General features: G+C 24.4%; 1 protein-coding gene across 1 annotated transcript in view; it reads left to right on the top strand.

Annotated features, from left to right (window-relative positions):
• The window catches only part of LOC112593686, a 39,349-nt gene extending 28,844 nt beyond the window's left edge, over window positions 1-10,505 (top strand). Inside the window, exon 4 of the mRNA XM_025338192.1 lies at window positions 10,066-10,505. Within this exon, the coding sequence (XP_025193977.1) occupies window positions 10,066-10,218 (153 nt within the window). The 3' untranslated portion in view covers window positions 10,219-10,505. The remainder of the gene's footprint in view (window positions 1-10,065) is intronic.
• Window positions 10,506-18,472: the final 7,967 nt, after the last annotated feature.

The raw sequence follows: 18,472 nt of genomic DNA, 5'->3' as shown, positions 1-18,472 counted from the left end.
ATGTATGCAGAAAGTTAAATAAGTTTTTCCAATCCTGTTTATTGGCGGAATACGAATATGTCATTCTACTTATTTGATTGTATCATTAAATACCGTTAAATTCAATATTCTAAAAAGTTTACAATTAATTTATGTATAACTTTTTACTAATATACTGTGATATTTTGTTTACCATTTTTTCTTGAAGCTTTTATTATAAATATCAATATTATAACAGAATATTTAATATAATAAAAATAATAATCCTATTACGTAAAGTGATTAATTTGTGACAAATTTATTGAGAATTATAATTTTATATTAATTAAAAATATAGTTTTATGCAATTACATAATATATATATATATATATGTGTGTGTGTATGTGTGTGTGTGTATAGTGAAAAAACATATCAGAATGAAATCTTATGAATCTTATTATTTTGCTGTTTCCAATCTTCGTTAAAGTAAAATAAATCATTAATTTATACATATAATCTATTGTAATATCACGTAGAACTCACATTAAAAATTTAAAACCAGCACTACTATCATTATTATATTATTCGTATTACTATTTTAGTACTATTATTAAATAAAACATAAAAATGTTAATATATTAGTAAACAATTGTTAGTCAACGGGTAATGATAATGACCCTTAATCTTTGTAATTATGAACAAGTGAAAACTTACAGATCAAAAACAAAAATTTAAATTTTTTGTATATATATCATATATACTATACAGTTTAACTACCTAATGATTTATGAGGTAATAATAATGAATAATGATAATAATAATAAAAGTAAATTAATAATGTAATTAATGTAAATTATTTAATTATTATTTTTATTTTTTAGTTTAAGTTCAGTTTAATATTTACGCTTATCTAAATTTTATTATAATTTAATTTTAGTAAGAATCTTAATCTAACTCTTAATTAATTATTGTATTATAGTGGTATAAAAAATTAAAGACAAACGTGCGTTGTCAAGACACATTTAAATATTTAATGAAGATATCTTTTGAATGCAAATTAACATTTTGGTTATTAAATAACGCTTCTACGTAATAAAAATATACACATAAGTTATTCATAATTTTTTTTATTAATAATATTGTATGATATGACATACTTACACATTTTTTTATTAGATTGATTCGAAAGATTGTTCCATATTTTCTTTACGTATGTATTAGCTCAAGTTTAAATAATTTAACAATTATATAATATTATTTTTATTTAGATCTTGAATCTTATATAATCAAGGATTTATAAAAACAATTTGGCTGAATTTAGTTTAATTAAAAGAACAACTTAAACAATGTGTACTAAATCATATTTATATTACCAATACCTAACTATTTTTAAATACAATGATCTGATTGCTAAGACTTAATACTCAAAAGATAAAACGGAGATATAAACCTTTTGTTGTATCTCAGATTTATTTACACCTGTTATTTTCCAGCTTTGACACAAATTAGATAAATTGCAAACTCTTGTCCATTTTACACGTCGAGTGTCGTTGCTGTTTTTTTTTTTTTTTTTGTTATTAGATAAACTCGGGAACCGTAGCGACCAGTAGCTAGGAAAAATAAATCTGTCAATTGACTGTATCTGTATATTGGTACACAGTAAGGCACTTGTTTGTATTATGTGTATGGCATATCAGGGCAAAAGGTCCGCTTAGTAATTAAGTTTTAATCCCTTTGGTCCTCTGCAAACAGGGATGGACGAAGAAAAAAAGGACTAGTGAGGGCGCATAGTTTCCAATTTTCTCAAGTATAACTCAAACGGAGCAATGCTTTACAAAGTGGCCACGTGCTCTGAATATTTCGTCTACATATATTCAGAGAGGGGAATCGTGCCACGATTAAATCTAGTTTATGGATATATTATATGGCGCTAGGTAATTGTTGTATCGACCTGCAAGTAAGGGAGATTGTGTTAATGGGAGATAGTTAAACTCCTTTAATGCTTGTTTAATGACCTCGTTGCTATTTTTTATTATTATTATTATTATTATTATTATTATTATTGTTATCATTATTGTGGATATTATTTTCATTGTAATTGGTATTTATTATTATTATTTTTTTTTTTGGAATGGAAAATTTAAGGTGATGAGTTGTAATTCATGAGCCAACGCTCTGAAGTATGTAATCAGTGAATAGTTTAATTTTATTTCTCTTGTACTTTCATGGAAAATGTACGTGATAAACCACAAAGAAATAACGCTTAAACGAACTTGCAACAAGTTGCAAACGATTTTTTCATTCCTCTTAAGTCGTAATTACAACAGTATCATTATTTTTAAGTAGTTTCGCACATAATACGAAAAGCGAGTAAAACTTTCTTCTAATAGTGTGAACTTTGATATTTATTTTTAATCATATTATTATAAGTTTGATATGACTAAGATCCGCACAAAGTGTATTTTTCAAATAAAAATGTACATATTATTTTGAAATATAGAGGTGAACATATAGTATTATAATATTACATTTTCATGATTTGATAACCACCAGCAGATGGTCCCAAAACGATTAAATGCTTCAAAATGGATTTATCGATTAATAAACGTTAAATGAGTTTTTGATTATATCTTTGCTCAAACTATTCACTTTTATACGAGTCTCCAGAGTTCGAATTATTTATAAACCAATCCGTGACCTCAAAATGAGTTTATTTATAAAAATACAAGTATAAAACGTTGTTTTTATTTAAATAAGACTTGTTTATTAATTATAAATATTATAATTTATTTATTTTTATACTTCTAAGATTATTATTACATAGTTAATTAAGCGATTCGAAACATTTTTAATGTATATTCAAATGAACAATTAAATATTCCTTGATTATTTTTATAAAGACTAAAAAAAAAAGTTTTTCATCAATAATACATTACTTTTATATTCTAATAAATTTTTGTTAATTGTCCTTATTTATAGAAGATACCATAGTAAAAATAAATAAATTAATAAAATGATTAAAGAAATTTTATGTTAGTACTATATTATAGATTATAATAATTTATAATGATTGAAAATAATCTAATAACAAATTAAAAAAACTTATACATAAAAACAATAGTTATTTTTAAATTATTACTAATAAACAATGTTTACGGTTTTAGTTTTTAATTATTTATTATTTTGATTTGGCGTGTAAATGGTATGATAAATCAGCGAGTGATAATCATGTAATAGTTTATGTAATGATGCAATATTGGATATTAGCATTTTTTTTTTTTTTTTTTGATAATAATACATGTAAGAAAATCATTAGAAATAGGAATTTATTAATTTTATTGAACAAAATGTGCTTTAATAAATCTATAAATATGATTTTATGATAGATAATAGTTAATTTTGAAACAGCCGACAACAAATATAATTTGAATAATTTTCGGACAATTTCAATATTGAGCAAAAACAAAATAAAAAATATTATTGTGCACTTAACGTTGCGTTGAAAAAACAATCGAACCCTTATTTTTCTTTAGTACAACATTGTCAATGTGCTGGCTTATTCAAATCTGTCAACTACGTTTATAAGAGATTTCAAGTATTTGTACAGCACTGAGTTACTGTCATTCAATGTAAATTTCTGATTAATTATGCAAGCTGGTAAAATGTTAATGAAATCGTTCTGACTATTGATTGTGTAGCAATATATTTTGTTTTGCTTAAAATTTAAAACTAAAGAAAAACCTTTTTAAACAATAGAAGAGTTTCACCTAATGCATCTACACTGTTAAGTGTACAATGTATACTTGCATAATATATTTTTATATTATTTAATCTTTTTTCGATATTTGTACGTTGACATTTTTATAAAAATATAGTTTGTTATTAACATAGTTAAAAATGTTAAGGTTTATTTCCAATAATATGATGGAATTAACAGTACTACTTCAAACTAATCATAAGCATCTTTTTCCAAAAAATAGAAATTTACTGCTAAAGAATTTATCTACTGAAAAAATAATCATCTTGTATAATATAGAACGATTAGCATTATATATATATATATATACGTATAATGGTAAATGCCAAACTCGGGTTTGGTCTGTTTCATTTAACCTTGTTCACATAAGAGAACTTAAGTAATGAAATAACGATTGGTCTTACTTTTGTTTTCCCTTATTCTGGTTTGAATGTTTCAAAGTCACGTTAAAAGTGGACGGGTTAGAGAAAGTTTTGGGATGCGGGATGAGCGTGTTGGACAACTTTTAGGAATTAGTCGAATGAAAATAGAAGAAAACTGGGATTTACGTTTCCCTCTATTTTTTTCATTTTGTTTGGGCATATCTGAAACATTTATCATTGTTATATAAGTTTCACCAACTTGTTATTCAGAACTAAAAATAATCAAAATATTTATTCTGCTAAAATTTCAACGGCTTCGCATACGGAAAACAAAAGTAATGTTATTATTTAGAGTTTTTAGAATGTAATATGTTCATTAATCATTTAATTTATTTAATGAAATCTTCATTTCAATTATACCTATTTAGAGCACGAGAATCAAATTATATAAAAATAGATACAATACTCATGTAGGTAGTAATATTTTGTTTAACTGCATAACAAACTAAAAAGCTAACTTGTAAAAAAAAAAATATTTAAAAAACACGCGCTTCGCTGAGGATATAAGTGTGTTTTGTTTCTTGTCATTAAGGTCACTGTAACGAATGAATTAATTTTTTTGCAGTCACTTGTTCATATAATTGTGTCACAATCATTTTAAAATATTTATGTATAAAAAACCAAATGGTGCATTAAAATGAAGTAAAATTTCATTAATAACCAGAGTTGAGTACATGTTGTTTTTTCTCTGTTCTCTATTGATTTTCCACAGTTATTAAAATAGTTCAGGGGATCAACAATTAAATTAAATTTTCTAGTAGAAAACACTTCCATATTGAAGATTTTTCTGTTCAGATAACTGTCACTGTACAAAACCAAATAGAAACCATTAATTCATTATTGAGTTAAATTAATAAAATTATAAAATTTAAAGGTAAATTTAGAAATTGATATCGTGATAATGTTTTTAGACATAATTTTACATGATATAAGTAAAAAATTATTCAAACAATAATTATTAAGATATAAATCGCAAATTTACTTATTGCATTATAATGTCATGTATTTTTTATTAACCTAGTGACAGAGAACGTTACGTGGGATGAAAAAAAAGGACGTTAAACTGTCAAAAGATAAAAAATTATATTAAATGAATCAATGTTTTGATTATGATTAAAATATTTTTTTTCTTAAATTTAATTATTTAATAAAATTATATATCATTAATATTAAATTCTTTAAATGTGTTATGATATTCTCTATATTATTGTGTTTTAGTTAAAAATTGTATAATATATATAGTGAAATTTTATTAATGGTTATTCTATACTAAATACACTATTTATATCTAACTTCTAAATCACTTAGAAGTATACAATTATCAAATAAATCTATAAATAAAAACAAGAAAATTACAAGAAAAAAAAATTAAAAATATTGTTAAATCTTTTCCATTTGGCGTTAATCATTATTTTCCTTTAAAAATATGCTGAATAACGTATATATCAATCTATCTGTTGAAATTGTGAAATTAATTTATCCAAATATACCACTTACTAGAATGCGTAATAATGTATTTGTCAGTTAAATGGTAGACGAATTTAGCACATTACCTATTCGAATGAATTTATATTGAACCGTAATCGAACATTGACAGCGATGATCTTTATCTGTTGTAAAATACTAATTTGGACACGTATTTTATAAGTACGTAATTACATAGATAGGTACCGACAACAGTTCCCTGTGCAATGCCGTGGCGTCACGTCGGTCACCTCTAATAATTTAAGCAGTAATAGGTTGGTAAATTCAACCAGAAAATATCAGAAGTAGCGTACTTTAACATTTTTTTTTTTTTTTTTTTGAGAGAAAGATTTAAAATTACTCAAACTTGCCATATTTTGTATAATTTTGTGGAGGGAGAATCACTTTTCCACGACACTATCATTAAAATTATCTAGATTTTTGTATGGTTCCTTTTTCTATTGATGATTTTTTTTTTTTTTAAGTTATAATTTGAGTAGGTAATGTAATTTTAAAATATTGCTTGAGATTTCTTGTTTAATATACAATGAAAATTTTTGTATTTATAATACACAATATTATTACTATTACCTATTTAATGTCTACTATATTTAGTTAATAACAAATATTTAATTTTAATAAGTTATTTGCAATTTCTTATGATAGACTCTTAAAGCTCATCGATTATAATCACATATATGTTTATTATAATGTTCATGTCATGTATATTATATTATGTACATTTTAGCGTAAATTCTATTTTTATTTTTTACTTCGAAGGTGATGGTTTTTATTAACGTCTACCTTCCCAAATTTACTCGGTATACTGCACCAAACGTTTCATTGCTGCAGGTAATACGTCCAGTTATAAGTGGTCTTATCGCATCATAATATTAAGGTATTTTAGTAAGTTGCTGCGGTTTATTAAGGGATAACTGCAGCAAACAGAAATATTATATGATTGATTATATTATTATTATAATACACCATGTAACTATATATCTGCAAAGAAACACGTCCTCGACCCTCATATTTTCCAAGAGTTTGCACTTCGGTGTATAAATACATAATAGTATTATTGTGTTCACTGGGAATTCGTAGGTATACAAAATCCCTACGTCGCATTTATGAAGATCTTATAAGATTATTGATAGCTTGGGTTGTTTGTCTGTAAAAAAACACTTTTACAATAATGTTTCGTTATCAATTTATTGTCTAAGATGTTTATTTTTGGTTATTATTCACTTTCAGGTTTCAAAATATAATTTCATAATCAAACGGTCAATTAAAAATTAATATTTTTCAGTGAATTAATTATAAACAAATTAATGTCAATTTACTGTAAAGTTAATCGAGTTAACACCCAGGTATTTTCCATCTTATCATATTAAAATCAAACAAAAGTCATTTATGGTTATTAAATTTTATTAGTTGAAGATTAATAACTGATTACTGATAAATGACACATACGTCAAATCAATCAGCACGTATCATTGTAATAGTATACTATATATCGATTTGTCTAATTTAAATGTGTGCACTCAATACAATATAGAAAACTACTTAATATTACTTAGTAAAGAATTTTGAATTTGCTTTTATAGTTTAAGGAAATTTAAATAAATTTTCACGGGACCCAATAAGCTACTTATGAAACCTGATTGTCTTAAAATACAATCATATTATAATATTATATAAATGTATATGATATTATAATATTGAATCAGTGTAACATCTTGTGAGTTATAATATGTTAACTACAACTATGTATGCATATTGTCACTCTTTAAATCCTCTTCACATTAATCAAATTCACGAATATATTAAACTTTTTTTAAATCACGAAGTTAACGTCCATCTATTCCTATTTTAAAATTATTTTAATGAAATTCCTTTAGCCTCTTCAATCTTCATATTGTGAAATTTGTTGATATACTCGATAGAAAACAGCATTTCTGGTTCAATACATTTAAATGAAAAATATCTCGAATTCGAGAAGAATAATAAAATGGAAAGTAATTCAATCTTTTTAATGTCGGTATTCAATATTAAAAAAGCATGTATATCGACTTGATTTATATTATTACAAATAAGTAAAAGCTAATCTTTTTTTTTTTTTTTTTACCAACATTACGTATTTATAACAACTTTATCTCTATAATCTGGTTGAATTTCTACATTAATTATACGATATCAATATTAATAACTTAAATTTTAGTAATTTAAAATTAAATTTTGAAACGTATATAAATAATATCAAGTTAATTTTTCAATCCTGTAAGGTTTCCATATCTATTATCTACTCAATCAATAATACAATCATATAAGAGCAAAATATATCAAATTATTATTATTTTTCTATAAATGTATGTAAGCGACAATACACATTTTTATATAAATATACAATACAATATAACGTTATACACATATTATACCTAACACTTTGAAGTGTGTTTATCCAAATAGGTTTTGCGTCTAAACTAATTTTACTAACGCACGTTGTTTGTAATAAAAACAAAAAATGTCATTGAAAGCATGGACCACGTGCGTATCTATAATAATAAACTGTGTGTATTTAGGTAGTTGAAAATTACTGTAACTTGATACTTATACAGTTTGTGAGCTTCTAAAGTTTCGAACGGGATAATAAGAAGAACGCACGCATTCAAAGGATAACAGTGTATCATTTATCATAACATAATACCACCGTTATTTTAATTTTTCAAATGGATTTTGTGTGATTGTAGTTGTACATAATTCATTTTCGGTACTTATATATAATCTATCATTATTATAGACTTGAGATGGCAGTTATTGTGAAATAAAACTGCTGAATCGGCAACGAAAACAACAATAATAATAGTAATAATTACACATTAAACGACAAACGCATATGTTTCGGGATTAGGATCGCGTGGATAGCGATTACAATCGTCCCCGAGGAAACGAAATTTAAAACCATCGACTATAATATATTATATTAAATATATAAATTGTGTATACTACATAAGTAATAATGTATAAACTCACGGGGTGGCGGACAGTGTAACGGTTGCAGAACAACCGCGTGCATATTTGTTTCGTTTTTATGTGCTTGCGAGACTCACAGTTATATATAATATGCATATAGGATATATTATATATATATATATAGATAAAAAGAGAGAGAAGAGTGAATGGAGCAAAGTTTTAGCAGAAAACTTTATTTTCCGGTATTTCTACGAAATATTATTATTATTAAAGTTTCTACCGCACACATGTATGAAAATCACACTCACAAGTTCGTCTATACGATATTGGGCGTGGAAGTGGTGAAGGGAAAACATGTACCAAAAACCTGCCTAATAGAAAATTTTCCTCGTGACGAGACGACGTATAACAATATAACAACCAACAATATGTTTCTCTGTGGCTGCAACGACGACGACGAGAACGACGATTATGAATATGTTACGCCAGCCGCAATAAATCAATCTTAATTATTGTGCTTCAAGACTTTTTGCTTCGTTAATCTTGAGTATATATTATTACTATAAAGGTATCATGTATAGAGAACGGCTGTATGCGCGTTTTCTAATTAACCGGAGCCTTTGCTCCTCATCCGCACTCGGCATTTGCTCCATGGACACGTAATTGCAGGTCAGTGTGCAGCGCGTGCGGATAGCAAGCCGTCCGTTATATTATTACATAACCTGCGCGAGTATTACGTGTCGCCTTTGTTCAGGGACAAAGGATTGCTTGTAAAAATAAGTGCGTTTCATACATATATATTATTATATATTATGAACCTTGAAGCTCCTGTTTGCCGCCCCAGTGGTAGGCCTTTTGATATATGGCGCATATAACGCGAGTAAACGGGCAAACGAGAAATTACTTAAGTATTCTTTATTCGCTTAATTTTTTTTCGCCATCGTTAATCCTTAGCCTTCTTCGCTTAGGTAGGCATTTTCTGTAGTTACACTGAATAATGACGTATTTCACGAACGAGCTCATATTATTATTATTATTATTATACACGATGGAAAATCATTATGAAAAATACCAGGGAATTTAATTATTTAAATAACAGAAAACGTATTGCATGTGCCACGTGAGAGCAGGCTTAATTACACTTTTGTTAAATGCTGAAAATTGTTATTTTAAAATATTCATTAATATTCCCCATTGCAATAAAACTACGTTTTAAAAATAAAAAAAAAACCTAGTATTATTAGCATTATTATGACTATGGTGTAACAAGTCAAAACTAATAGTTTTAATCAGATAATAAGTTTTGTCTGTTTGAGATTTTAAATTCAATATAAATGACGTATAATATTGCCAACTAAAAAATAAATTTTATTTAATATAATGACTATTACTATTTAACCAAAAAATATATTATGTATGATAATAAAACAATTTTAATTGTGTTATATATCAATATTTTTAAATTTAATAGTAAAATTATTTTTGTTTCTCAGTTATGCCTTACGTCTAATGTAAGCACAGCTGACTTCAACATGGGCTACAGTATTACCGGTTCGTTGGAGTGTGGATCAACAAAAAACAACAGTTTTCAAACAACACATTTTGCCGTTATTCGGAGAAGAGATTTTGATACAAATCGACCTTAACAATAAAAATGTAATATAAAAAACTAAAAAAAGGATTATTCCGACCATAAACGTGCATATAAGACTATTCACTAATTTATGTATTTTCAATCCTAAATAATTAAGAAGATAATAATACGTTAAATGTATACAATAGGCATAAAAACTTACTTTGGAGGGTAGTTGTGTTCATTTATATCTTAAATGTACTTACGTTAAGGTTTTCGTAGCAGAAAATATGATTTTTTTCATTATAATGATATATAGGTATTGGTATGACAATATTTTTTGTAGATAAACACAAAATTAATATTCACTGCCAATTTTTAACACATAATTTTTTTTAATTATACACCGTGTAAATATAATATTTATTAAAATCAGTACAATCAGATAAATGCATAGGTTGGTTAACACAGCCGCTTCAAATAAAAACTTAGTAGGTATACACAAGTCGTTCGTGGTGCTCATTAAATACAAAAATAAAACTAAATTTGATTACTTCAACGAAATAATTTGAAATAATTTAATCTTCATATTCGATTGTTGAACGTAATAATTAAATGTAGTATTATATACTATAGTTAGTTATGAATGTACGTCGAGTAACAATCAAATTAAATTTTATTATGAAAAATGAGTATAAGTAGTTAAAAATATTATATCGTAATATGTGCTATCTTTGCTTATTTCATAATTAGTATTTTTCTATTGTTATTAATAAAAATAAAATAGTATTAAATAATATTATTTTGGATAGTTTAAATTAACACAATAATTTAACAATGTACTCTAATAAAATATATGTTATATAAAATACGTAAGTACAGATTCAAACAATTTTGTAATAAATTGTATAATAACATTAATTCGTTTTTAAATATTCTTCAACAATTGAAACCATAATATTATAGTTTAAATAGCCTGTGAATTGTAAAATTATACTATGTTAATTTACACGTAATTATAGTTATAATATAGGTGTATACAATTTATATATTTTAAGAGTAATATAAGTAAGTACCTACAACTATAATTTTAAGTTTAGTATATTTATTATTATTATTTTTAAGTAGACAATTTTATTTAGTTTTTATTATTAAGATACTCAAAAGTCAAATTGTATGCATTTGTTTTTAAAAACAATAACAATGGCTTTCATGTTGTTATCCACATTTTGAATACAGATTCGTCACCCTATAGATCTATTTCCAATGAACATTTGAAAATAACATAAAAGTAGGGTGAAGTTTCAGGAAAAAGTTTTAAAAAAATGCAGAACATAAAACTTTCTGTTTCAGATTTTCAGTTAAAGTTTTAAGAATTCGCATGAGCTGTAATGTAAATTTCTAGTATTTTATATACTTTTCATTGCAATCCCAACAATAATCCGTACGTGAGTTGGTTTTATTACTCAAACGTGATTCAGATATATTTGATCGGATATAATGTATGCGCTCAAAATATCTTAAATTTCTAAAAAGTTTAACAAGTAATTATTTTAATGCTATTCCATTTTGTACAACCAATATTATACTATTAGGATCAACATTATAATAACGAGTAATTAATAAATATAGTGTAAGATTTATAAATCAGGAAATAATTATTTCATTATAACAATTAATTTTAAATTAAAAATACTATTTATTATTCATGATTGATTTGTTTAAAAAAAAAAAAATATAGTTTTAATAATATACATTAATCGGTGTTTTACGGCCATAAAATCAGATAACCCGTCCATAAAAATTTTGATGTCACTATCCAATAAACATCTGACTATACACTTAAGATATTATTGTTCTGATGTTTTTTTTTTTTTTTTTAATATTTGCCTACTGTTTTGGTTAAATCTTTTTGTCCTAAAAATTTAGATTAATGTACACACTATAATTAAGTATTTTGATATAAAATGATAAAATTGAATAGAACTGTATAATATAATTAATTAATGTATAAGATTGTAAAATATGCTTTTATAGAACTGTTTATTTGTGACTTAAACTTAGGCGTAAAAATATATGTATTTATTGTGTATTTGCTTTAATTTTAACACACACTTGTGATATTGAAAACAACGTAAATAAACGTTTATCAATTTGCTATATTAATTTTTCTTTTATTTTCTTTGTATTATAATTTTATTCACCATTATCACTCTTAGTACTAATTCCTTAAACTTTAAACATAAAATTTAAAACAAATTTTCACAATTTTTAAAGGTGGAATATTAATTATACATTATACACTATAGGTAAACTGTAACTTATAATTATCTTAAAAAGTAAATATAATTTAAATTCAATATAATAATTATCAATAAAAAAAAAATCAATTTGTTTGCAATGTAATTTTGTTTTTATTAATTTTAATGCTTATCATAATTACATTGAATTTTATTATATTATAACATTATAAAATCATAACTATAAATAATTAAAAATGTAACATGCATAGTGTGTCTAAAGTGGATGAAGTTAAATGTGATATTACATTTTTTAAATTATTTATTTGTTAATAATATCATATAATATTACATTATTGCAAATTAAAATTTAAAATTGAATAACATTAACTCAAATCAATTTTCTGAAATTTTTTGAGATTTGAAAAACAAAAATTATGTGGAGAAACAGGTTAAATTTCATTTCTAGTCAGATGTTGAACATTTGTTGAATATTTTTAGCACTACCAAATCAATTTTTAAATGTAAAGATTTATCATTGGTTTCAAAAATAAAGACATAACTTGCTTTTGTAGCTAACCTAACCTTGAATATACACTTTTGTTAAGCATAATATCATATAATGGTTGAAGTTGAAAAACTTTTCAAGTAAAAAAAAATTATTAAATATCGTTGTCAAAGTTATTAGCTTATAGAACTGTAAGTCGAATACTTAACGTGCGTCTAGATTTTGTTTTATTGGTAAGTTACTCTAGACTTTTCATAAGAATATAAAGAAAAATCAATTCATGATTTGTATCGTTCAAAAGTGTTTCTAAAAATGATTAATATTAAGTCAGGTATTGCATATAATTTACGATTCTAATGTATGCATTAACATTTAACATTGATATTGTTATTTATTTCTGTAGAAAAATGATATTCTCAAGACTACATAAACCGAATTCGTCCCTATTAAGGTACACTGTTTTGGTGTTTATAGTTAAAACTCGTTTATCAGATAGGTATACTAACCTATTTAAATCGATCAACAATTTAACTACACACGTGTACGTTATGAAAATAAGATAATTATTAAAACGACAACTGAATTGTATGCGATATGTTGTTTACCTGTGAACATTTTCCTCTGTTCATATTAATATGATAAAAATTATTCGATTCAAACAATTTTTTGCAAAATATTTTAACCCATTATCGAATGAATTCAATACGAGTGTTGTATGTAGCAAAATGTCTTTTGTTGTATATCGATAAATTCTTGGCGGCGGTCCATTTAACAACATAATAATTTAATCCACCATCTGGCCGCCCGTATTGACATTTGTAAAAGGAACACTGCACATGTACCTTTGCATACGCTTATTCTAAATATGCTACCTCGGTACACACGTCTATTTATTATATACGACGGACGGTTCACACCTATTTACACGGAAATTTAGTGAATAGAGGTGCTTACCAAAAAAAAAAAAAAACGTGCACATTTCCTAATCTGCCGTGTCTGCAGTTGTGGGCAGAGAAAAATATATTGTACGATCTACATTAGATACTACAGGGATGTAGTACCAATCACGTACACACAAAGGGGTTTCGCATAAAACATCGTTAACTCGTTCCTTCAAAACGAATGCATATTATATATTTTTTATTTTGTTTAGCATGACTTATAATATACGACTCAACCGTTTCGCAGTCACGTACCTGCTACCTATATCTACACACATATAACAATAATTCACATAATTATTAATACGTGTTTGTGCGATATTGCTACGAGGGGTTGGCGTTGAATTATGCAACACACATTGATACAGGAAATTAGTGTTGAATGCAAAATATGCGGTTTCTGGTTTGCTGCACGAAAATTGGCAACTGTCATACATATATAATATTATAATAATATATACATTGTACATACTGTACAATTCGAAAAAATTATGATTTTGTGAGACAGCATAGTTTATTATATATATATATATATATATAATAGATGGGTGTGTATATTTTAAACAGACTATATCATAATTTATTATTACATAGTTGTATAATATTGAATTCGATAACTATAGATACAGAGTGATTCGTCAATCATTCTCATCCTCATTTTCTTCCAATCATCAAATTATTTAAATTATGATTTTCGGGATTTTTATTTAGTTAAATTAGGTATTTAAAAACTTATATTTCCAAATATAGATTTACATTTTTCATATCGTTTAAGAAGTGTATATAGTAACGGAATATTCTTTTTTTTCAATTGAGAACTACTTTATATTATTGTGGGTGATTAAGCAAATATATTTTTTTTTAATTATCGATATATATAAAATAAACTCAAATACATATTATAAAACTTTCTTTTTTAAGGATTATTTCTATTATAATAAGTTTAAAGATACAATGACTATAATGATTGGTCATTCGAGGTTGAGAAGATTTCTGGGTACTTTATATTATAAGCATGAGAGAATTCTTTATTATGAGTGTAATTTGGAACGCGATTTTTAGTACCTATTTATTTTGTATTTTTGTGACTAATTATTAGCCATTAATTGGTTTACTGATTAGATTTTTAAATTATCAAGTGTACGGTTCAAAACATACCATAGAATAATACAAAGAGCTATAATTTGGAAGACTTGCATAATTTATAGTCCCAAATTAGTTAAAATATGGATTTGTATAATTATAGTGAATTTTGTATGGAATGCAAATTCAATTTAAGAGTTGGTTAAAGTAGATATGCAGAGTCTGCTGTAGAGAATTTTCTGTTTAAATTGTAGAATATACAATGTATTCTAAATAAGACGTCTGTTGTATGAAATACAACGATGTTAAATTTTTAACAATATTGGAATTGGTATTCTTAAAATGTTAGTAGGGTAGACTATTTTAGAGTAAATTAAATGCATATTGATTTATTGTGTTCATTTATTAATAAACAGAAGTTTCATTTTTATGAGTTTCAAAAGAGTTTTTTATGGTCACTTTCGTCACATATGGTCTACATAAGTGGACATAATAGTATTTGTTATACATTTAATTGGTCAGAAGAAATGTTTTAGGGTAATTATTCAAAATTAATTCAATTTTAATAATAAAAACCATGAATGTATATTCTTTAGTTACAATCGTAAAAATAATGTAAATTGAATAAATGGTAATGTAAAATTTAATTATAATTGTTTTACATACAGATTGGCCATTATTAAATATTACTTATTACTGATGCACAACAGGTACCATTCGGTTTAAATATAGTCCATTTCTGTTAATAATTAAATTAAATTATTCAATAAATAAGTTTTCATGATAACATGTTTATAAATTATGCACAATAAAATACATGGAATTCAAGGTAAATAATAAATTGGCTTTTTATCCATTTGAATTTGTAAATTAAATTCACAATATTGTTTTTAAATTAACACACGTTTGTTCCGGTGGTGTATTTACGGGGGATAATTTATTGTATATGCCCCCCAAAAAATTAAGAAAAAATAAAAAATAAAATAAAAATAAGTTTGTAAATACGACACTGGTTTGTTTAATAACGTTTATCGAATAAAACGTTATATATTAGTGCATAATATAATATTAGTTTACAATACTTATATAAATATAATATAAATAAATAAAGTAAGATTGAGACTTGTTTCATGAAATATATAATAATATATCACATATCTATAGCCTATCTACATCTAATGTTAAGTCAATGATAACAAGAAAATAACGAAAGACGATGAATTAAAATTCCTAATATTTAAAAATAAAATCTAGAGGAAAATACTTACCATACACTGAATCCGGAATCGGGATGTAATAAAAAATAGAAAAAATAAAACATCAAAAGAATTTTTAATATAAACATATAATAAAATCTGACGTTTAAATACTGAAGTAGCTGCTTTATCTACATTAACACCCAAAAGATAAGTTAATAGATAACTTATACACATAATATAAGGTTCTAATCAATAAATAGTGAAAAGATGCCAAGATGTAGGATTTACTAACGATCGTTTGATTGAGTTAACAAAGATTTACAAATCCTGAAAATAACAAAAATTGAAGATGTAGATGATTGAAAACGCTGAAGATATGTGGTGGAAATATCTCTATTACTTGTAAGCATAAAAAAATAAAATAAATATTATAACAGTTTGTTGTTAAAAAAGAATTTAAGTTAATATTCACATAAATACTTTTTTGAGTTTTTATATTTACAATTATTACTTTATAAATAAATTATTTAATTAAAATAACACTAAACAGGATATACAGGATTTTATACAGAATTATTTTTTATTTTATATTTGTGTCTTTTTATCTCGATAAACTTATAAACTTTTTTCAGGACGTTTTTTGTTATATTATTGATATGTATTTACTCGTATCTACAATATACATTTTACATATTATACTCATAGTTTATTTTTATTTTTGAAAAAAATTAATTGGTTAACAAAAATATTATGCTATCATCTAAATAATAACTATGAGAAACGATATCTGTAAAAATACGTAGGTTATATTTCATAACTTTGTGTAGAGCAGTTATTACAATCCAATCAGAAACTTAATTAATAAAAATAAATGTGATTTTTAAATCGTTCATTTTTATATTTTCATTTAATTAGTATTGTTACAATAATCGTTAACGTAATTTAAAATATTCTAATAGACTTATAATATATTAAAACATTAAATTATAATTAAAATGCCTTAGGGCTTAGAAATAGTACGTATATTTACTACTAACTTTAAAATTGAATTTCCATTTAAAAATATTAACAAAATAGGAAGTAACCTTAGTAGATACAGTTTTATTTTTTTAAATATGGTCATCTTATACTAAACTTAATCAACTTAAAGCAGTAAAATGAATATTTGTGCAATCAAAATTGACAGAATAAGCTAAAATATTTTTAAAAAAATCGAGTGTAGTTTGTTAATGATTAAGTTATTATAATGATATAAATATAATAATATAAATGTAATTCTTTTGATTTCAATTATAAATTATTTCGTACAAAAAGTCATTTTAAACGGAGACGGTCTGTCAGCCTAATTACTATGTATATTTAATGATTTAAATAAATTGCTATTAAAGTAGTTTATTTCAAAATGTAAACTTTAAATGCCTAAAACAAAATCTGAAATTTTGTATTTTCAAGATTTGTATGGGCTTCAGTAAAAATCATTTTTGAGGAAACATGTATTAAATTTCTTAACCTTAGCTAGAAAAGTTATATATTTTTTGAAAATATTATGTTCCTGCGGTTATTCATTTTTAGATTATAAAAAAAAAAATTACATAATTAAACGTTAGATAGGTACTTAATTGAAAAATTAAAATATTCAAAACTTCATTGGAAATTTAAAATATACGAATACAATAAATTAGAAAATATTAAGTATTTCAGTTTGGATTCAGTAATTTTTCAAACTTCTATAAAATTTTAAATTGTAAAATTATTTTTTTTTGTTTTGATTGGCTCCTCACATATAATATTTTTACTATACTTAATGTTCGATATATTTCTAAGAGGTAGTAAGGTGGTTGATCAGGAGTATTTATTAACAAAAATAATTTTGTAAGAAAAAACTCTCAATAGGTTCCTAAAATTTTCAAATTTTTATGAATATTTTATTGTCTGAAAAAAAAATAATAGATTTTCAGCCTATATAAAATTATAATTGTCTATTTTATTTTAAATTTATAATAGTATAAAATAATAAATATTATTAAAATTTTTTTTTTTAAAGATACATTTTAAGATATTTAATTAAAATTTGTAACACAACGTTTAATTCGGGCTGTAGAACATTTCCTTAAAAAAAAAAAAAAATTAAATTTGAATGATTTTACTAGATAGTGTTATTATTTCATTAGAAACATAACATAATCTAACCTATACATTATAGATTTGCAGGATAGGACTATTTACTATAATTTCTGTACTTCTGTGACGATATTGTTTAATATTTTATTTTTATTTTTATTTTTTTTTGTTTAGATAATAACTCATTATCTTAAATTTGAAAGAAATTATTATTATATAATATTATCTAAAAGAA

The sequence above is a fragment of the Melanaphis sacchari genome, unplaced genomic scaffold (assembly GCF_002803265.2).
Source record: "Melanaphis sacchari strain LSU unplaced genomic scaffold, SCAv2.0 Contig20_pilon_pilon, whole genome shotgun sequence".
NCBI classification, from domain to species: Eukaryota; Metazoa; Arthropoda; class Insecta; order Hemiptera; family Aphididae; genus Melanaphis; species Melanaphis sacchari.
The sequence above is the reverse complement of the archived record's forward strand: the minus strand, read 5'-3'. Positions and strand labels throughout refer to the sequence as shown.